Source organism: Lethenteron reissneri, chromosome 48 (genome assembly GCF_015708825.2).
Source record: "Lethenteron reissneri isolate LAM-NWPU_2019-01 chromosome 48, ASM1570882v1, whole genome shotgun sequence".
Classification (NCBI taxonomy): Eukaryota; Metazoa; Chordata; class Hyperoartia; order Petromyzontiformes; family Petromyzontidae; genus Lethenteron; species Lethenteron reissneri.
In genome coordinates, this window is record NC_083826.1 from 2215848 (window position 1) to 2238928 (window position 23081).

The following is a 23081-nucleotide window of genomic DNA, read 5'->3' on the forward strand; positions in this document are numbered from 1 at the left end:
CATAAAAAAAAAATTACCCATAAAAACTAAGTTTTTCACTATAAATACTTTATATGCGTGGCATCGGTTTTATTTTATTATTCATTTCTGTTTTTATTGAGTAAGAGTTTCATTTTTATCACATTGGTATTTTAAATTAAATATGAAAAAAATTCCCTAAAAATTGGAAAATTTTGGAAAAAAATTTTCACGAAAATAAATTGTCACGCACAACGAGTCTGTGTGCAAAATGTCAGCTCGATTGAATCACGGGAAGTGGGTTAAAAAACGACCGAAAGATTTGTACGATAGTAAACGCGCAAGCAAGCAAGTGAACTTAAAATAAAGGATTTAAAAACTCTACGATAGTTGAATTAATGACGTCACGCGCATTGGAGTATGCGTGACATCATCTGCAGGCGGGGTCTGCGTGACGTAGTCTTCAGTGGGGGTGTGCGTGACGTCATCCGCAGGAGTGTTGTGCGGATGTTTCCGCAAAGAGTGAGTGCGTGACCTCATCTGCAGGGGGGAGGGGGAGGAGTACGTGACGTCATCTGCATTAAATGGGTTTGCGTGACGTCATCCGCATGGTTTTTTGTGTGTTCTCAACGTCTTCGCTTGTCGGGAAACGCGTCGCGCTGACGTCACTTCCCGTCCACCACCGCGCGCGTCGTCGCTCGCTCCTGCAGGGCCTGGACACAATGGAGTTTCCTCGCCGCGGTGAGTTGGAGCCCCTGGCCCTCACACTCCGCACCTGCCGTTGTTTCGTTGCGTCTCTTCAACAGAGATGTTGGTGTTGCTGTTGGTACAACATGCACTGGGGTCGTCGTCGTAGTTGGTGGTGGTGGTTGGGAAGGCCCTCCCCACCCCACGTCCTTCACGCGGCTTGATTAGCTTCCTCTTAAACATACTCTGGTTTTTTCGGTAAAGTCATTGAGGTATATACTATATCACGACGTTTCGGGCGTTAGGCGAGACACAGTCGTAGCTGGCCATGTAACCCGAAGTGGACGTCTTGACTGGGACATCTGTGGCGGGGGGGGGGGGGGGGTAGAGAGAGAGAGCGCTTGAAAGCTCATCGGATTTCACTGGCAGTACAAATGAAGATTGTGAAACTTTGATGCGTCAAGCAAGCCCGAAGACGTAGAGACCCGTTAATACGGAGAGACTGATAGAGGTACACAGAGACTTGAGATGCATGGTTATATGCGTTCGTTTTAGATCGGTCACAGTAAAGCGATTTTGGCCATGCAACCCAAACTATGGGCCCTATAATTAACACGTAGAGACTTATAGTGCTACAAAAAAGACACACAGAGATGAGTTAAAGGAGTAAAGATTGTGGACAAGTCCGAATGATGTTGTAAATACATGCCTCTGCAGCTAAACCCATGTTGGAATGTGTTTAGAGAAGCCATGCATATGGATACAATTATTTCTTGCTATTTGTTCTCCAGGTCAAAGGTGGCCCGGCCGAAATGACGAGAGATTTGGAGAAGATATTCGAAACCCATCTGACCCAAGAATGTCGAGAGGTACAACTGCAATGTCTGAAGTTGGACATGCAGTCTGGTGGAACGCTTCCTTGTTCGCAACACCGTCAAATCAATGCGGATGTGTGGAGTTCATAAGTTTAAGCTGATGCTGATACACTTTTTTATTTTTTATTCTTTGGAATGCCACAATCTGTGCAGCCATAATTTTACTTTTAAATGTATTGTGATATTATACATATTTCCATAACAAGTGTTTGGGAAAAATTAGGAAAAAATTAGTATTTGCTCAGCATGTACTGAAGATTGATTTGGAGACTAATAAGGGATTCGTATGCTAACTATGCATGCATATCATTGTGCGTATTCCTTTAGAGGAGTGGTTCTCAGCGTGGTCCCTGGACCACCGCCGGTCCGTGACGCTCCTCCTGGTGATCCACCAAGCTGAGATTCTTGAGTTTGTTGAATTGATGTAGTTTGTAATATGTATTTAAAAAAATAATAATGTCCATATTCTACTGTTGTATTCTGCAGGAGACATGGGGCCACAGAAGGGAGGTAAAACGTACACTAAGGCTGTGAAGCTGCTCGAAACGATGCTGGAAATGGTGCAGTCTGAACGTTCAAACAACCCGCCTGGTATGACCCATTCCTCCCACGGATCATTACTCTCGAGGGGCTGAGCAGTGCTAATTGACCGTATTATGGGTTGGTATACATTACGTTGTTCACATTTTAAAGTATTATACTCGTTAAAAATGTAGCCTTTGTCCACACTTTGGATATAACAGTATGAGAATGGCGGTACGGTTCACGCATTGTTGTGAAATCCAATAATGTTTTTTTAAGACGGCCTCTGGTAGTTTGTTCCTCTATGTATGGCATTTCTGAAATACTGAAAGTTTAAAGCCTCAACTACTTTTTCAAACCTTTCATTTCACACCAGTCGCATTTCACATGGGGGGGGTGTATGCTTCCAAACCTCACACTCGAAGACACCAGGGGCCTGAACATATGACTTGAGAAACCATAGCAATTTCCTAAGTTCTATTAATGGTAAGACTTATAGCTCCGAATAAATATTTAAGCTAAGATATTGGGCATACTAAAGTTAGGGGAGATGTTTGTGGTAATCAGAATCATTTTTTTAATTAGGAGGAATCTGAGGAACTAAGTTATTTTTCACAGATGTCTAGTCACAGATGTCCAGTAATAAGGACTGCTCGGCAATTATAACCAATATTAACATAACATGATGACAGCATTAATTATTAATAACAGACAAATCATACTGGTAGGAACCTCCTGGTTACACCAGCCCACGGGAGATTATTGTGTCCGTCCGTCGTGCAGGGAGGGGCTGGGTGGGGAGGGTGGGGCTGTGTGGGGAGGGGAGTGTGGGGAGGGACTGGGTGGGGCTGGGTGGGGAGGGGCTGGTCACCCCGTGGTGCCCTTATAAAACTCAACGTTTAACCTACTCACGCCGGCTTGTGCCTGCCCTCATAGTCGGGCATATTTGCGGAATACACCACGCCGCCGTTGACCCTGGCCATTGACCGAGCAACCCAACGTTTCTACCAGCTCCTTCCGCAGGAATGTCTTTAATAACATTATTGATCAATTCTAGCATTAATAATAAACATACTCAGCCACAGACCGGTGAAGGAAATTGATTGATGATGTCAAACTGGCCATGTTGCATGGGGTTTGTCTCCCTGGAAGTTGATTGGCTGGTGTAGGGGGAGTGGTGATGTAATCCCAAGCGACAACTGCTATGTGAGCGAGAGCTGCGATCTCACTGGGAGATCCCATATTTATTTTCAATTATGATGCGTACCCCTCTTCAGGGATTCAGGATAATACTACAGTCAGGTTTATGATGCATATTGAGAACAAGCCCCGGTCTATTAGACCAAACAACATGACGCTGGCTATACCCATCTGTGAGACACAGCATCTTTAATGTTATCCTTTGCGCTGTAAGAACAGCTTCAATACCAAATGTACACGTTTATTTAATTGTTTACTCATACCTTAATTATTTTTGTTCCGTTACTCCCATTTCCTGGGGTTTTTTTTTTGCTGCCTGAGATTTTTGTCACTCTCGAGGAGACGCATCATTATGAGTATATCACGAACACATTATACGTCAAGTTTGTTGTATTTCACGGCACTTTTGTCAAATACATTTTTTTTCACGAGGTCATTCATCGGCTAATGCCGTCCCCTGTTTGCAGGTGGAGGTGGACGTGAAAGGTCACCTCACAGAGGGTAAGTGATGACCGATAATCAAGGCTAAGGTCAGAGGTTGCAGGCGAGATTAATGATGGCGTTGCAGGACCGTGAGGAATGCGGGTTGTCTGGAGAGACCTTCATCCAGCAATAGATAGAAACTGGTTGATAAAGATGAGAAACATGAAAAAAATGCTCCGAGTGCATTGTCTTTGTACTGTTCGCCTTTTGGCGTTCTCTGGTCTGACACTGGTAAGGCTAGGCCCTAAATATAGAAGGATGTGTGGTGAATGCAGAATTGATTCCTTGCAAAAGGTTTCTATTTGGTATTTGAACCACTTAACACCTGTTTTATTGCCATATAGGATAAAACCTATTCTTATTTTTTCATTCTTTGATACTACGGCTAAAAGGTCCCATTTTGAAGATGATATATACATGATATATATAGCATATGTAAGTCCAGATACAAACTTTTATCGGCACCGTTAAAAAAAAGTTAAATGTTAAATGTTGGTATTTGTATCGTATTGGTACAGGTTGGTGAAGATGGATCCAAGGAGCAGATAAGTATTGCTACTGGTTCATAGCGCAGTGTGATACCACTGTGTCACCGCTCCATCCCGATCAGCCAATTGAGGTATACGTAAGGGCCGTCTTCCAAGCTGAAGAAAATGTCCTTCCTACGCAATTGCAACAGAAGCTGAATATTGTCGTAAGTATATACTTCAGAAGGAGGAACCAGCCGGTTATCCAGGAATCTGCATAAAACTACATTTGGGCAAAAACAACACGAGGAAAGAAAAATAAAGCAAGTGTACGTAGGCGGGAAGACGCAACAATCCCATTCATAAATGACAGTGGTGCAAGAGCCACCGAGACTGATGCCAGCAAGTCTGATGGTGGTTGGTAGTCACCAGGGCTGGTGTCGGTGGTTGCAGGTGGTTACTGAGCTGGTAGGAGATGTAGCTATCTCCTACACTCGTGGAATGTCAACGATTGCCCTTGGTGCGAATTTGGTCACCAATTGCTAACCATGGACCACATAGGGCACTGCCCACTTTGGACACTCGCTGGCAGAGATTCAGATATTTGCCAGGAGGCTACTTCTGAAGTCATCTACTGGCCGACTGCTCGGTCGCTAACCTCGACAGCATAGAAACCCCATCGGTCAACTTATCGCCGTATCAACAAAGATTGGACTGGCTTTGGTAGTCACAGGGCTGGTAATTGTCGTCGTGGGTGGTCACGGGGTTGATGCTGGTGGTAACGGGTGGGCCGGGCTTTGTGTAAAGCCCATGCAATGGTGGCGGTGGTCCTTGCGGTTATATAGACTGGCAGCCCAGTTTGCAGAAGTCCCTGATGACAACAGTGAAGATTATTATGAAGTGATTATTCTTCTCTTGTGGCACCAACAACAATAACCGCCATGCTCCATTAAGTGGCGGTGACGTCACCACATCGCTTGTGCCAGGCTATGTGCATGTTAAGGCCATATGAAGTGTTGAACGCCCGCTGGCAGGAGGTCACGGGCCAGAGCCAGGTGCGATGGGTCGACTGACCGATGCACCACATGTGCCCCTTACTGTGCCAGCTTTCTGTGTTTTAGCCACCCGGTGCTCCACTCGTGACCGTCGCTCCCCTGCCCTCCATTGTTGCTGGATTGCAACTGCTTCCAACTGTCCAGTAGCCTCCTCCGCACAGGCCTCCTCGAGCCTCCTCCACACAGGCCGATCTTGATACCGCTGGTACCAGTCATTGGCAAGTCCACTCAGCTCCACATCCTCCTGTACCACATCACTCCATCTCTTCTGTAGCCCATGCCACGCCCATTTAGCCCCCTCTATCCAGCTGAACAAAAGCTGTTTCGGCATGTGGTGGCTGGGCATGCGGGTTACTTTGACCCAGCCAATGCAGCCTTGCCTGCCGGAGGAGCTCACTGATGGGACTTTGTCCAGATCTTTCAATATTTTGTGAGCTCGCACAATCCAGCCTGGTTAAACCCAGGATGAATCGTAGGCAGGCCAGCCTAAATGTTCATAACTGGCGAAGATGTTTCATTCGTGTGGGCCACTTTTTGTAAGTATAGAGAAGGGAGGGCATGACCGTGGCCGAGAACACCCGAAGCTTCATGCGGAGCGACAGACCAGGTAGCTTCCACACAGTGTTACGCAGCGTTGCAGCACCACCTCCGCTATCACAGCCACCAGGGTGGCCTTACCATCCAACGTCTCTCTTGCACCAGCGCCCGCCCTACGCACCTTTCCACCGGTTCACATGCTGCCACCTTTCCACCTGGTTCAAGTGCCGCCACCTCTCCACGCACCGCGGTGAAAGCAGCGCGGGCTGCGCTGCTCCGTTTGCTCCAGACAGCTGTTGAGCAGGGCTCCGGTTACGGTGCTGAAGGTCAAATACGGCAGGTGAATCATGGGGGGCGGAAGGGGGGCCTCCATGAGGAATTGGTTCCTCCTTGACATCCTGGTGTGGCATGTTAGTCCACGGTGGGTGCCGTTAATGACAAGCGGCCAACAGGAGAACTGAAGATATTTGACGGACGGTGGAAGACTTGCGTTGGCGTGAATCTTCGGTAGCTTTCTAGTCGCAGCCTCCTGACATTTGTGTGGAGGGGTGAATGTGTGATTTTAAAAAGTGTCAAGTACCGTTATTTTTTTGCCTTTCCAAAAAAATATTTTTGGTTATGAAATTCTGCTACTTTGTATATAAACTGTTAATTGTAATGGATCAAGCAAGCTCGTTAATGTTTTTTTCACACATTTTCTATGATGCATGTGTCGTGAGCATTAGATTCAAGTTGAATGGATTAATCAATAATTTTGTCACATTATTGAATAATTCGTTTTCTTTGCCATCATTGAGCTCGGTCACAGGACTTGATGGGCATTTTGTAAAAACATACTGTTATCATACAATATTAGAATTGGCTGCTATCATACAGCACTGCCAGCTTTAGCAGTTGTTCACCACTGAGGCCCTGTAATGGTTGTTTCTTTTTTGACACTTTGAAATGTAAATTTTGATTTCCAGACACAACTCAAGTGAGTCGTTTGACTCCAGGCCAAGATTCAATGAACCCAACCCATTCATTCAGCAGGGCACAAGAATACGTAGCTCTGACCGTGACAACTTCAGAAAGCCTCAAGAGCATCCTCATATCCAAGGCAACAGTCATGATGACAAGTATAATGTTCCTGCCTGGACAGAATATCCAGACCACCAAGAAATTGGAAGACCAAATAGAGCGAAAAATCTTGAATGGCCTTCCAATGCTCAGCGCCATGGGAGGGATAGCATTGCTGATGTGCAAGATTTTCAAAGATACGCCAACAAGCAAGGTTTAAAACATCGGGACACTGAACCACTGTTTGTGAATTCTGATCGCGATCCAAATTTTAAAGATTCGGAAAACAGTATGCCATTTGAAGGTCGAAGCAGACCAGGATATGTGGGATTCAACAAAAATCCAAGTCCTCACAGTCCAGACTCGAGGCCAGGATTACCAGAGCCAGTTGATAAGAGAGGCTTTAGAGGTCCAGATGACAGGTCTCGTTTTGGAGGTCCACAGGGTATGTTAGGTTTTGAAGGGCCAAAAAGGTCAGGCAATCAAGGTCCAGCTAACAGATCAGGTTTTAGAGGTACAGATGACAGGTCACAATATAGAGGATCAGACAGCATGTCACGTGTTCATGGTCCTGAAATTAGATCCGGGTTCATAAGTCCTGCCTCCACATCAGGCTTTGGGGGTTTGGATGACAGATCAGGCTTTCAAGGACCAAATGAAACCTCTGGCTTTGACAGTAAGGATGTCAAGTCAAGCTTTCAAAGTCAAAATGACAATCCTGTTCTCAGAGGTCCAAGTGATATGACTGGATTTGCAGGGTCACAAAAAGGATTGCTGTTTCAAGGCCCTGACAATAGACACAGCCATGGAGGCTCAACTGGCAGACAAGACATCAAAGGTTTAAATGACAGACCAGGAATTCCAGGCCATGGGTGCATACCAAGCTTTGGAGTTTCAGACAGTAGAGAAGGATTTGGTGGTTCAGACCTAAAGCAAGGGTTTGTAGATGTAGGTGATAGGTCAGGCCTTAGAGATTCCAATAACAGGCAGCGTTTTGAAGGTGCAAGCAGCCAGTTGGCCTTTGGAGCTCCGGATACTCAGTCTGACTTTAGAGTTTTGGATAACAAGCTGGGATTTGGAGGTCAAAATAATAGACCAGGCTATGGTACTGCAGACGCATCAGGTTTTGGAGGTCTGAAAAGCACTCAAGCCTTTGGAGGTCTGGACAGTAGGCCATACCCTGGAGGTTCAGATGACCGGCCAGGTTTCGGAGGTCACGATGACCGGCCAGGTTTCGGAGGTCACGATGACCGGCCAGGTTTCGGAGGTCACGATGACCGGCCAGGTTTCGGAGGTCACGATGACCGGCCAGGTTTCGGAGGTCACGATGACCGGCCAGGTTTCGGAGGTCACGATGACCGGCCAGGTTTCGGAGGTCACGATGACCGGCCAGGTTTCGGAGGTCACGATGACCGGCCAGGTTTCAGAGGTCACGATGACCGGCCAGGTTTCGGAGGTCACGATGACCGGCCAGGTTTCGGAGGTCACGATGACCGGCCAGATTTCGGAGATCCAAATATCTCACCAGGTATTGAAGTTACAATTAACCGACCGGGTTTTGGAGGTCATAATGACCGACCGGGTTTTAGAGGTCTAAGTGACCGACCAGATTGTGAAGATACATCTGACAGGTCAGGATTTGGAGGTACAAATGACCAACCAGGTTTTAAAGCTCCAGATGACCCGCCAGGTCTTGAAGTTACAAATTACCGGCCAGGTTTTGGAGGTCATGATTACCGGCCAGATTTTGGAGGGCCTAATGATCGACCAAGTTTTGGAGGTCATGATGACCGATCAGGTTTCGGCGGTGCAAATGACCGGCCAGGTTTTGGAGGTCATGATGCCCGGACAGGTTTTGAAGGGCCTAATGATCCACCAAGTTTTGGAGGTCATGATGACCGACCAGGTTTCGGAGGTCCAAATGATCAACCAGATTTTGAAGGTACAAATGACCGGTCAGGTTTTAAAGGTGCAAATGACCAGCCAAGATTTGGAGACCCAAATGATCGGCCAGGCTTTAGAGGTCCAATTGATCGACCATATTTTGAAAGTACAAATGACCAACCAGGTTTTAGAGGTTCAAATGACCGACCAGGATTTGGAGAACCAAATTACCAGCCAGGTTTTGGAGATCCAAATGACGGGCATGGTTTTGGAGGTCCAACTGACCGGCAAGATTTTGGAGGTTCAACTGACCATCAAGACTTTGGAGGTCCCAATAACAGGTCTTGGGTTCGAAGACCAAATGTAGAGCCAAGATTTGAAAGTCGAAATGTTAAGCCTTTGCTTGAAGGCCTCCATGACTATTCTGGGTTTGGTGGTCCAGTTGTACATCCAGGTGTTGGAGGTTCCAATGAGCAGTTACGATTTGAAGATCCATACGTACAGCCGGGGTTCGGAGGCCCAAAGAACCGGCAACATTTTAAACCTCCAGGGTTTGGACAACGTGGCATCAGAGGCTCTGGTACAAGCGGTATGCAGCATTTTGGAGGTCGAGGAGATGGGCCAGGGTTTAGAGGTCAATACAATAAAAATGTTGGGTTTGTTAAAAATCAAAAGAAGCGCATTCGCGCACATAAACTTATCAGCAAAACATGGATTCATGGGAAAAGAGTAGGTCCTCCTGTCGTTGAAAAAAAACACCCGGATTCTGTGAATACCAAGAGCAGCACCACTTTAGCACCTTCAGGGGATCCAAAATCCCATCACAAGCCATCCACGCCAAGTGACACTGCAGTAAGTATGAAATTATTTTCGTTACGTCTCCTATTGTGCTCACGATGCTAATTTGAGCGAAAGGGTAAATGATCCGTAACTCTGTAGTTAGTACAAGATCACATATTCGGTTTATACCATGTGTGCGGCAGAGTGGCACGGTGGTAACAGTTGTGCCCTTGGGCAAAAGGTCCTGGGTTCGATTCCTGTCCCATGTACTCTTTCTGTGTGAAGCGTGCATGTTCTCCCCACTACCCCTACTCTGCATGTATTTTCTCTGGCTTCACAGTGTCCTGCCATATCTAAATGTGCCTTAACAGTGGCCAAAAAAATCCCAAGGCAAGACCTTGCTGAAAAAGTTATAATTACTCCGTGTTGCTTTGTTCCGTAGATTAGTAATGATTATATTTCCTCATGACAATCTGATGCATTTCAGTGATTGTACCACATTTAGCACATTGCCTACACACTGCCAATATACCGGATAATTGTTCCCTGGGTAATTTAGTTCTTGGGCAAGAACTGTCATAAATTAAAACAAAAAGTGCATTTGGTGTTTTTTCCACTTTGCAAAGCTGAATGTTTATTGTTGGGTCCTATTTGTGCCTTTGCAAATAAAATGTAGTAATATATATTTTTAGTTTTGATGAAAACAATTTACTGCAATTTGTCAAACAAGTGCTATATAAAGGCCTCCCCACATACCACGTCAGTCATGGGGCTTTTCTTTGACCATACTTCAGCATGCTGGTCAGTACAGGACAGTGAAGGAGCACCGAGGACCACTAGCCACTGATGTTAGCCGTGGCCAACAATGGAACTCGGGGGTGGGGGGGAGGAGCTGGGGTTCACAATGTATTGTGCTAAGCAATTGCGCCACCACTCGGCGCCTGTATAAGGTAGATAAAATATAACTGTTTAAGCGTCAAGGAATAAAGCTCCGCTTAAAAGTCCGTTTCCAAATGAACAGTCCGGATGGGACACTGGAATGTGTGAATCCTGTTTTCAGAAAGGTAAGACGACTTGTATGATGTGTAATTTTAGGGATAAGTTTCAGACTTAAACATTTCACACTCGTAAAATTTTTTTTACCATTTACCCGTGGCACACCAGAGGAAGGGAGTAGAATGAAGCAAATACGGTGGCTGGATGTTGACTACCTCGCCTTGTATAAAGGAGGTCGTGGGTTCGATCCCGACCCTGACGCCTGTTGCATATTTCTATAACTCATTTAAAAAATTGCAATCAGTATGGTCCATTTTCAGAGGTGTTCTATGTTTATGTACTTACAATTTATATTTAAAAAGTTTGTGAGAAAATTTGAATGACAACATGCAGGGTAAATGTTGTTACAATGACGGTACGTTTGTTTTACATTATGTAACAATGCAAAAGACCCAACAGAAAAAGTACGAATTATTAATATTTTGTAAACTTACATTCAACCTCATCGATTATTACTAGCATCTACTCATAGCGTTTGCAACCTTTGCAACTGGAAAGTTGTGAAAATACATCCTAGTTGTGGTGGGGGGGGGTTGACTCAGCCCATCATCCCTCCGATACATATTAAATATTGCTTTGCGGAGAAATCAAGAATCATTGTCCTACGAATAGAATTAGACCCCACCATAGGAATGAGGAATTTCTACCAGTGGCTCTGCAGGGCCGTCAATTAATAACGTTGCGGTAGAGTTTGTAAAATTAAAATGTTTTTCGTCCTGTCATTTTTGAGAAGCAGAGGTAAATACAGAAACCAAGAAAGAATAAAAGTCATGCATAAATGCACGAATACTGTAACACTGATCTCATGAGTGAATGCGTGTACTGCCTGCTATGGCGTCAGAAACGTGGAGAAACAATGTAGAAAATTGGGAGTGCGCAAACATTTTTTAAGTGTTGAACAAAACGTGGGGGAGGTGTGTGCTTAGAAGCACATCGAGAGACGGGAAGAGGAACGGGTGGATACGTGCATTGATGATACCGTCAATATTGCATTGCGTGCGTTGTGGTTTCTCAACGTTTAAGGTTGGCGCCGAGGCAAAGAAAGCGACGATAAAACCTGTGCAGGACGCAAGTTCCTGCCCGCAAAAACTCCCCGACGCTGGGAAAGGTAACCCCACGCTTGCAAACATGTGCCCACGCGTTCTTAATCTATCGTCGTACGGATGTGATGGCGATCACGTTGCCGTACGGGCGGCGGTGGCTACGCATGTGGCCTGTAATCTATCAACTGGAGGTAGTGAGGGTTGGTGGGTTACTTTAAAACACAAACTTTATTTTCACAGGTAATCCCCACTGAGCTATGTAGCTTTCTTTCAGAAGCGACTTGTGCTATGAATTGTCTCGTGCAAATTTATAGCAGCCAAATACTCCAAATCACATCTTCTTAAATTTGGAGGACAAAACCCAGAGGACCTGGAGAAAAATCCACAGATAGAACATGCAAACTCCAAATATACAGGCGCCAGGGTCGGAATCGAACTCACGACCTGTACACTAAGTGAAAAAGATGAAATCTCGCCACCGCGGCGACCCAGATCTTGACACCAATAATCAAAGACTTTCTAAGTACAATGATGTACAGGGAAACACTTGGATATATTTAATTCAATGAAATAATTGAATAATGACGACATTAACAACGCCCCAGATTTTGCAGACAAGTCAACTCGAAGGTGCGGAGCCAAGCTCAGGGCTCCTCGAAAGCCTGACCCAAACAGAGAGAGAGGCCTTTAGATGTTTCTTAAAATCCGGGGTGCATTTGATGTTGCGGATGTGCAAAGGGGGGATAGGGTTCGCATTTGTTCGCCGTGCGAGCTGCGCAGCATGATGGCTTGATATTTGTTAATGTTGCAATGTAATATCTTAACAGGCATTGACAGATGAGTGTTGTGTTTCCGTGGGCTCGGTGCTGACACGTTTTATATGTATTGCTTGCAGACGAGAAACCTCAAGCCAAGCCCGCTCAATGTCGGTGAGTGCGAGTTCAGACTGTTCAAAAGGAATGACTGGAAACGAGCGATTTTGTAAGACGATTCATTTGCTCTCGGCGACAGTTCATGAGCAAGTTCGTAGGCTCACAATCCGGTACAGCGTTGGCCAAGCTACCAAGCAAGGGATCCATTCTCGTGGTCTCAACGGGCCCTGAAATCTAGCAGAAAGCTGCGACCAACGATTACCCGCATGGATTTAACTGCGTAATATGTAGATGTAAAATTCTTGTGTAGACTCCTTGTGCCCATTTATTGGAACACGTTATTATATTCGTGTGCTCGTGGTGGTGTTCTGACTTGTCCTGGGATCCACAACAAAATGTGGGTACTCGAATGGTCGTGTGCAAAAAAGAGTTGTCAAGTTACCCCCGGTGGCTGTGACGTGGGCTTGCAGTGGCGCGTTCACCGCTTATTCATGCGGCCTCATAACATTTTGATATCGCAGCAAAAGGTACATTTCCAGGAATTTTATATGGGGTAATGGGAGCGGACTTCTGCATGCCACGACTGTGTCTTGACAGGTACAACTACGCCTGCTGTTTGTGCAAAGTCGCTGCTCAAGCGCGCGCCGAGATGGACTCCCACATGGCGAGCAAAAAGCACAAGCAGCTGATGAAGCAACTCGTGGAACTTTGTCCCAACGGAGAAACCGTCTCTAGTTTCTTTCAAGTAATTTGCACTACATTTACTTTTAGATGTAAATCATTTTATTTAGCAATAGTCTTTGATTAATTATTGAATGGTGGCAAGATGTTGGGGTGCCCCGGTGGTGAAATGGTATCTTTTTCGCCTGGTATACAGGCAGGCGTAGATTCGATCCCATCCCTGACGCCTTTTATATTTGGAGTTTGCATGTTCTCCCCGTGATTGCGTGGATTTTTCTCCGGGTCCTCCGGTTTCGTCCCATCCACATTTAAAATCGACGTCACCCGTTTAGAGTGTTTGGCGGCTATAACATTTGCACATGACGATAAGCCACTTCGTTGAGCTATCATTTGTGGCCAGGTCACTTCTGAAAAGAGCTGCATAGCTCAGTGGGCCTTGCCTGGTAAAATAAAAAACGCCCCTGGAAGATGAGCACCAAAGCCTCATTGCTCATCTGAGCACGATCTCCCTTGTACTTATTTTGAGTGTCTTTTTAAGGCTGCCCATTCCTCCCTTCTGTCAGACGTACATGGACTGGAGGAACGCCAGAGTGGCGAAGCTCAACGGCGTCGTCAACCGCCCCTTGGAAGGGCACCCGACTGCCTCGTCAAGTGACCCAAACAAAAGTTGGTGACTCCCGTACGCACGTTGACATGTCGCCTGCTTAGTCTGCGTGTTGGGGGTGTATCCTGTGTGGTCGCGTTTACCGCCTCGTACATTTACGGAGCCGCTTTCGCTCGACGCTCTACACAGTTAAACAATTTTGAGTGATTTCGATGGCAAGGGGCGTGCAAGGGCCGAGGAATGAGTGGCCGTATGAACAGAGGTCTCGCAGGGCTACAGGGGAGGGACGGGAAGGAGTGGAGGGATGAGGGGAGGGGAGAGAATGGGCCATTGAGAAGAGGCGAGGCTTTAAAAGAGAAACGGAACGAGGGGGACTGCTCAATGTACCAGCCATGCATGCCATGTTGAGTTTGCAGTTCCGTCCCATGTTGGGCACCGTGTGTTTGAATGTAGCATTTCTGCTATTGTCGCTCTACATTTTCATCCCGGAAAAAGGGTTGGAAGTCCGGTGTGCAAACCATTACACCACTGCGGCAGCATCGCCTTTTATTCCTCAACATCAGCATTTCATTTGCGCGAATCTTTAGGCCCAGGTGTTTTGCGCGCTCATTCTGCCGCTAACTGTTGCCTGGTTCGTTGTTCATCCCCCATGCGTTTGTGCACGTGCGTGCGTGCCCACCTGTGCGTGCGCGTGTCAAGAAGCAGAAGCAGCGCTTGACGCAGCGCTGGAGGCGACGCGCGTTGTGTGGTGCCACGCGTGCCGTGTGCACGTGCCCTACGTCTCCAAGTGTCTGAAGGAGCACATGTACTCGGAGTTGCACATCACTAACAGAAAGGTCAGTCTGCCCCCCCCCCCCCCCACGTTGGTGTTTAATACGAGCTGTTTGAGTACGCTTTGGTCACTGTTCTCAGCGGTCGAGCGAGTGGCTCGCAACTCGCATCCCGTGAGTTGCGAGTCCAAATCCTGGTTGGGGGGGAGGGGAGTGAGTGAGGATGACCGAGCCCATCATCTGTCTGGGGTTGGTTAAACGGGGGTACCGCTTTGTGGGGAAGGCAACGGTGGTTGTCCTCGGGAGACATTTACCCCTGCCATAGCAATGTGGAATTTCACAACCACTGGCTCGGTGCTTAAATAGGAGGCGAGCGCTACCTCAGCGTCTCTTATTAGCGACATAGTTTGGTGATGCTACATCGGGGCAGTGGTGCAGAAGCACAATCGGCAAAGACCCTTCAGCGTTCGTCAAAATGCACCGCTTTCAGATAAAACAACAGAGGCGACGTTTTGGGCAGCGGCCCTTTTTAATTGCACGTAAATTGAGCAGAGGTACTCGCTCCCGTTGCCACCGCTGCGTTCCACGGGAAACCCCGCTGCCGGCGCTCGAGTTACCCGTTCAACCTTGCGCTGAAAAATCACCTCTTTTTAAATGCGTGTCCCCTTCTTTTCAGGTGACCATGAAGGAGAGAACGACCAACGTGGTGGACATAGTGAAGAGCTTAATGCAGCTCCCAAAAAGCCTCGCTTTGTTGGAGTCCTTTAAAAAGGTTTGTAGTTCCACTCTCCGTGGTTTGTGCCGGTGTGTGTTTGGAGAAACAGTCACCGCCACCACCTTCAGCCTCCAGAACGTGTCATCGCACAGTCTGGTTCAATATTCGATCTCGTGAAAGTTGAGTGGATTAACAATTTTTTCTGCTGCCACGTAAGGCCCCACTGAGCTTGCATAGTTATTTTTTCAGAAGCGCAACTGGCCACGAATGATGGCCCAACGAGAAGTGGCTTATCAAGTGGATATTTATAGCGGCCAAATACTCTTAAACGCGTGATGTCGATTCTAAATGAAGGGAAAAACTGGCGGACTCGGAGAAAAACCACGCGGAGAGAGACGCGCAACTCCAAATATACAGCAGGCATCAGGGTCGAGAGAGAACCCACAACCTCATGTATACCAGGCGAGGTAGCCTTGTAATGTCGGATATCCCACTACAAAGTACGATGAATTTTTACATCATTCATTTGGACAATGAAAACGTGTTAATGTAGGGATTTAATACCTACCACACCAGTCATACAGTAGTACTTTGTTAATCACATCATTTAGGAGTAGCGTAACTTCTTATGAACATTCCACGTGTTGAATAATCGCTGCCATTCGCACACATCACATTGACAGGTCTTGTTTTTTTTCCTCCTCATTTCTTTGCTTTCAGGGTAAAGATCCGTTCACAAACGTAAGCGCCTTCATCGAGGAGTGGGAATTCAATCCTGAAGACAACGTAAAAGAGAAATCCGTCGAAGCGAGTGCCAAGGTTGTGACGCTTGAAGCGGGCGCCTCCGGGCAAAAGCAAGTGCCCGTTGTGGAGCTTCTGAAGAAGCATAGCCAGCCTGAAGCTGCTCACTCGTCTGCTTTTGAAAGCGCCAAGGGGAGCATCCCAGCTCCGGTGAACGCGGAAAAGCAGATTAAGCTGGCGGGTAATGAGATTGATTTGGCTAAGAAGAAAAGACCACACATCCCTGCTAAACCTTTCAACGTTAAGAAGGAGAGACTCGACGACGTTCCTGATCAAACATCTTACGTTAAGGAGAGAATCAATGTTCCTGCTAAACCTTCCAACGTTAAGGAAAGAATCGATGTTCCTGCTAAACCTTCCAACGTTAAGGAAAGAATCGACGTTCCTGCTAAACCTTCCAACGTCAATAAGGAGATGATCGACGTTCCTGCTAAACCTTCCAACGTTAAGGAGAGACTCAATGACGCTCCCGCTAAAACTTCCTCCCATGCAGCAGCAGCAGCAGCTGCGAGTGTCACAACGGCGCAGAAGCAAATGGCGAATGCTCACCGGGCCGATGTTGACGACCGTGCGGATGGAGGCATGGGGGAAGTTAAAATTAAGATTGAAGGAGGAGGGGTCGAGGGAGATATCAAAGGGGACTTGGAAGAGGAGGGCATAGTTGTGCTCAACATGGATGAGGACTTCCAGCTGGATGATTTTGACGATGAGGATTATGAAGCCGGTGAAATTGTGCACATTATGGCCGGGGAATAGACCCGAATAGCAAACTCGGCAGCATCGGTGGCCTGGTTGCGACTAGGTTGCGTGCGAGACCCTGCCGATTTGCTAAACGTCTTGTTTGTCAAACATAAACAGGCATTGTTGTGATTGAACAGGCATGGACGTGACACAATATTAATTCTTTAAATGAAAAATCCTACAGGGGGCTAGCAGTTAAGTGCCGGCTCACACCTTCTAACGCGAAGCAAATGTGTTAGCCCCCAGTTCGCGCGCTGTAGATTTTCACACTGTATTTTTACGTTGCCATTAATAAATTTATTTTTACGTCTTTAAGGTCATTGCGAGACACGTGTGATCAGTACGTACCCTCCATCTAAATCATTTTATCCTGCACCTGAGATTTCAACACAAATTAGTAACTCATGGATTTGCCCTTAAGCCCAAATTAATAATCTGAAAACATTTATTCATTGTTTTTCTTGGAAATGTGTATTACAAGTAACGTGCTTAAACCGAATAAATATTAGCCGCAGTTAATCCAAAATCCACGTTATCGCCTCTACAGTACAGTAGTTGCATATTTTTACAACAGTGGTGTTTGTTGGCATGGCTCTGCTGTCTGCTTAGTGGGTTAATTCTTCTGCGCGGGAGCAGGAAAGTTTTATCACTGAGCACGCGCATTCGATTCTTTACTACAAATTTTAGTTTTGTTCATTAACAAACTCAATTTTCTTAACTTAAACATAATACCAATATGCGTGGCTGTTGGCATAGAGAGCCGCGGATAATTAATCATACGCAGCCGTCCTCCCCGTCGTTCGTGCGGACAATCGAGTCTTCTGTATATTATAAAAAAAAGTTTTGCTGGCTGGTGCGCGGGCAGTGACGTCACTGTGCGATGCCATCAGAGCGATGATCCGGTTTCATGCGTCACGCTGATGTCACGCAGCCCCTCTTCCCCCCCCCCTACCATCCATCCCGGTCGTATTTCCCACTCAAATGCGTGGGGCAGTGTTGGTGTGATGTAGAAGGTGTCAGAAAAAAAATGTTGACCTCGATTGATTACCTAGATCATGATTGGTGAGGGTTTTAGGTTGCATATGTCATGGGGTTGTGTGGCAGTAACGTAGGAGTTTAATTTTTTTCCCTTACTATCCGGACGCTGTTACAAAAGTAAAAATGAAAATACATTTTTTACGGCTTAAACCGTCCATAGCATGAACAATTTGTGAAATGTATACGGTCATGCTTTTCCCAAGACCGGATGAGTTTATAATTTCCTAAACCTGAATGCGATACAAAATCCAGATTGTGTCGACCAGTTCCCGGAGAATCGGAATATGTGCTTATACTTGAGGAATCTGATGAGCTATAAAGGTTTATTTAACATATGTCCAGTCCGGGGCATGGGTTAAGAACGTTACAACAAACAATACAAAATACGATAGGAGTGCAAAGTTCAAATAAGGTCATCAAATCCCCCAATCACAAGGAAATAAAAACGAGACCGTCCCCATCCTCCCATCTGGATTGCGCAGCAATTATCGCCCCCAAGTGTGAAACTACTACGGAGTATGAAGAATGGCTCTATTTTTGTGATAAACTGTACTAAATCGTTATGTAGCCGCTTTGTAAACATTGTTAATGCATGTTTGACTTGTGTAATTTGTATACTTTAAACGCAAATAATCTCACGGCTGACGCATTCCGCCTCCCGTGCAAGGGCCTGCTTAAATCTTGCCGTCAAAATCAATGTTTGGTATCTTGCACAAGAGCAAACTTGCAGAGATTTTGGCGGGGCACAGGCTGATGCACTCCCATTTCTCCCAGTGGGAGTTAGAAGTAGGCATATTGATCAAGACCGGGGAGTCTTTTGGTCTCCAATAAACTGATGTAAGAGCAACTGTCCGGGTATATTTATACCTTGTTGTTTTCCAGCACTGTTTTTTTTCTTACACACCACGACTTTTAATTCCACGACCGATCAATCAAATCCGTGGCACCGCGAGTCATTTCTCGGCATGTGATTCAACAAATGAGCCGAGAAAATCCACCACCCCCCTCAATTTCCGTCTCAGGCGAGCACCAACTTTTGCCGGTTGTGGAAAATTCTGATACCTGTCCAAAGCCGTTGCCACCGGACACTCGGAGAGGTGACAACCTCCACGTGCTCCAGAGCGTGTACAGCTTTACGTTCAGAAAGTCCGACCCATCGAGAAAGTCCGAGCAATTCTCCCGTCCAGCAACCAGCGTGCCCCACTACTGCATGGGTTTGGAGAATGGGTGATTGTACCAAGGTGATGGCGCTCTGTTTTTTTTTTTATAATGCTCTTTGAATGTCTGCTCAAACGTTACGACAAATAAAAACGTTACGTGGGAAATCGACGCGCGTCCTTGATGATTACCGTAATATTCTTGGTTCTTTCGGTAAAGTCACGTAGAAGGGAAATAATAAAATAATAGAAATATAAAACATTTCTATTTTTTTATATCCCTTCTCCGTGACTTTATCGAAAGAACAAAGAATATGAATCTCTGCAGTCACGAAAGCTTTAAATCAAGATTACCGTAATATTTTGGCACAGCCCCTAACACGCCATCAACGAACTTTAAACAACCCACACCCACCCAAGCGAACTCGCCCTTATCCATCCCAACACTCGCCCATATCCATCCCAACACTCGCCCATATCCATCGCAACACTCGCCCTTACCCATCCCCCACTCGCCCTTACCCATCCCAACACTCGCCCATAGCCATCCCCCACTCAATATCCATCTACTCGCCCTTATCCATCCCCCACTCGCCCATATCCATCTCCTACTCAATATCCATCTACTCGCCCATATCCATCCCCTACTCACCGATATACATCTACTCGCCCATATCCATCCCCTACTCCCCAAAATGCAGCCCCGACTCAACCATACAAAACCCCTACTTGCCAATGTACATCCCCTACTAATCCACACCCAACCAGCCACCCCTTACCCTACCCACTGCTCAACAACATCAACAGCTAATGTTCGCCACTCTGGCTCGGTGCACTTTGAGGCCACGTGAAGTGTCCGCGACTTGGGTTGACTGAGGGGCCGTCCATAAATGACGTCACGCACCTAGGGGGGTGGTGGGGGGGGTCAGACATTTATGACGATGTGTGACTAGGGGGGGGGGGGAGATTTGAGAAATGTGACGTCACATCAAAATGCGCAACTTTAAATAAATATAGACAACACGTTGCACTTAATAAAATAGACGTTTTAATAAATGTTTTCTCCTACAACATCAGAGTGCAGCGCCACATTAAATACGCACTACAATGACAATAGTTTAAAGAGATTTGAAGCATTGTTTTATTTTCAAAATGAAAATATGGTTTTGGGGGGGGGGGGCAGAGCTTTGTGACGTCATATTTAAGGGGGGGTCTGACTGACGCCGTGTGACGAGGGGGGGGGGGTCAAAAAATCGTCCAAAATCGCGTGACGTCATTTATAGACTGCCCCTGACGGTTATGACTGACAGATGCACCACGTGCTCCCCCCCCTGACTCCGCTATTTAGCGCCGCTCCTCTCAGCCCTCCGTGGTTGTCGTGAACGCGACTGCCCGGCCTGCACACTCGGCAAGCCAGCCACAGGTGAGCCAGCCACAGGTGAGCCAGCCACAGCCTCCACAGGTGAGCCAGCCACAGCCTCCACAGGTGAGCCAGCCACGGGCGAGCCAGCCACAGGTGAGCCAGCCACAGGTGAGCCAGCCACAGCCTCCACAGGCGAGCCAGCCACAGGCGATCCAGCCACCCGCCCCTTGTGCCCTCCCTCGCCCCGCACGCACCACGCGGCCCGGCTCCGGCGAGTCCGCGGGTCACGGTTGCGAGGGACGCGTCGGAGGAGGGAGGGAGGAGGAGGGAGGGAGGGAGGGCGAGAGGCGAACCCGGCACTCGCATTGCCTCCGCAGAGTCACCCGGAGCCAGCAGCAGGTGAGTATCACCCCGTCTACCCGTGCGGGATGTATAGTTATGACTCGAGGAAGCACGCCAATGTTGACAACGTTGGGCACTGTTGGCCCAGCTTTCCGCGTTGACTGGCGGTCTGTGTTGGCACCCTCCGCTGCGCGTTCTGCTGGCTGGCAGGCTCCATCAACGCCGGGGGGTCGGCTTCGTCTGCCACTCAGCCACCCACCTAGCCACCCAGCCACCTAGCCAGCCACCCAGCCACCCACCCACGCAGCCACCCAGCCAGTCACCCAGCCAGCCACCCACCCACGCAGCCACCCAGCCAGTCACCCAGCCACCCAGCCAGCCACCTAGCCACCCAGCCACCTAGCCAGCCACCTAGCTATCCACCCAGCCACCCAGCCACCCACCCAACCACCTAGCCACCCACCCAGCCACCCACCCAACCACCCAGCCACCTAGCCAGCCACCCAGCCACCTAGCCACCCAGCCACTTAGCCACCCACCCAGCCACCCACCCAACCACCCAGCCACCCCTCCATCCTCTTCGTGCCGTTCCCGTCGGACGGATTCGCCCTCCCAAGCTCCTCTGCCACATGCGGGGCGCCGGCGAGGAGGATGCCGAGAAGGCCGAGGCGGAGGAGGAGGAGGAGTGGTGGGGCGGCGGTGGCGGCGGCGGCGGCACCCCGCCGACCGCGCCGCCGCTGCTGGGGGTCGCGGTGGAGCGCCTGGCGCTGGCGATGCAGGGCGCGGGGCGCGACGCCGCTCGCGAGCGGCTCCTCGCGAAGAGCCCCGGGCGCATCGCCTGGCTCCGCGCGCTCATCGGCGCAGTGGCGTCGCCCGACACGAGGTGAGCGCGGCGGTGGGGGTGATGGTGGTGGTGGTGATGGTGGTGATGATGATGGTGGTGATGATGAGGATGGTGGTGGTGGTGGTGATGGTGGTGATGGTGATGATGGTGGTGGTGATGATGATGGTGGTGGTGGTGGTGGTGATGATGGTGGTGGTGGTGGTGATGGTGGTGGTGATGGTGGTGGTGATGGTGGTGGTGATGGTCGTGGTGGTGGTGGTGATGGTGGTGGTGATGGTGGTGGTGATAGTGGTGATGGTGGTGATGGTTATGGTGGTGGTGGTGATGATGGTGGTGGTGATGGTGGTGATGATGGTGGTGGTGGTGGTGGTGATGGTGGTGGTGGTGATGGTGGTGATGATGGTGATGGTGGTGGTGATGGTGGTGGTGATGGTGGTGGTGGTGATGGTGGTGATGGTGGTGGTGATGATGGTGGTGATTGTGGTGATGATGGTGGTGGTGGTGATGAGGGTGGTGATGGTGGTGGTGGTGGTAGTGATGGTGGTGGTGATGATGGTGGTGGTGGTGATGGTGGTGGTGATGATGGTGGTGGTGGTGGTGTGATGGTGGTGGTGTGATGGTGGTGGTGTGATGGTGGTGGTGGAGATGATGGTGGTGGTGGTGGTGATGATGGTGGTGGTGGTGATGGTGGTGGTGATGGTGATGATGGTGGTGGTGATGGTGATGATAGTGGTGGTGGTGGTGATAGTGGTGGTGGTGATGGTGGTGATAGTGGTGGTGATGGTGGTGGTGATGTTGAAGGGAGCGGTGGCGCCAGCGGTTGGCGCTGCCCTGCGCTACGGACCTGGCGAGCCGAGTTCGATTTCCGATTACCGCTCACAGCCAACACGGGTTGCGATTATCTGAACCGGTCCTGGTGCCTCCCGTAGGTCGACTCGGCCTCAAATGAGTACCTGGTGCGGTGTGTAAACGTCAACACTGGGGAGATAAAAGCGGCCGGGTGTGGTGTTGGCCACCCACCCCCTCGTGTCCCGTGCCGGCCTTCATAGGTGCTCGCTAACAGCACTTGTCCCCAACAGTCTGTTTAGGCTATACGGGGGATCTTTGCATTTGGTGATAATGATGATAACGATTCTATCTTTTCTTGTCCATGATGGCAGCAGAAGCTGGAATGTGGACGTATTGGCGGTAACACCGGCGCAGCATATCACACCGCTCCTTTATACAACAGCCTAGAATCAAAGCGTGAATCGGCAAATCTGTGCATCGGTCTTGAAGTGATCACGTGGCCAAGATTGAAGCGATTCGACGGTTTGTTAAGTTTACTGAGACTTGCTATCAAAGGTCAACATTAACCGCTTATATGTCTGTCTATAGTTTTCTGGTTAGAATTTTTGTTGCTATTTCATTTATACCTGATGATGATTGCTTGTGTTGCAATCGAAACGTCGTATGCTATTATTTAATTTATTATTTTATCTTTATACGTGACTTTACCGAAAGAACCAAGAGTAATTCCTGCAGTCACGAAAGCTCCAAAATTAAGA

General features: G+C 48.1%; 1 protein-coding gene across 5 annotated transcripts; it reads left to right on the forward strand.

Annotated features, from left to right (window-relative positions):
- The first annotated feature begins 618 nt into the window (after positions 1 to 618).
- On the forward strand, positions 619 to 17105 carry LOC133354761 (collagen alpha-2(I) chain-like). 5 transcript variants are annotated; one of them, XM_061571851.1, is made up of 12 exons: positions 619 to 699; positions 1437 to 1514; positions 2007 to 2111; positions 3710 to 3743; positions 6750 to 9579; positions 11587 to 11671; positions 12502 to 12535; positions 13076 to 13223; positions 13723 to 13825; positions 14463 to 14599; positions 15210 to 15305; positions 15969 to 17105. In XM_061571851.1, the coding sequence occupies exons 1-12, from the start codon at positions 681 to 683 to the stop codon at positions 16803 to 16805; spliced, it is 4506 nt and encodes a 1501-aa protein (XP_061427835.1). In that variant the 5' UTR covers positions 619 to 680; the 3' UTR covers positions 16806 to 17105. The 5 variants fall into 5 exon arrangements, with proteins under 5 accessions (XP_061427835.1, XP_061427836.1, XP_061427837.1 ...); XM_061571852.1 differs by having other exon boundaries at positions 14466 to 14599; XM_061571853.1 differs by having other exon boundaries at positions 14469 to 14599.
- The last annotated feature ends 5976 nt before the right edge of the window (positions 17106 to 23081 follow it).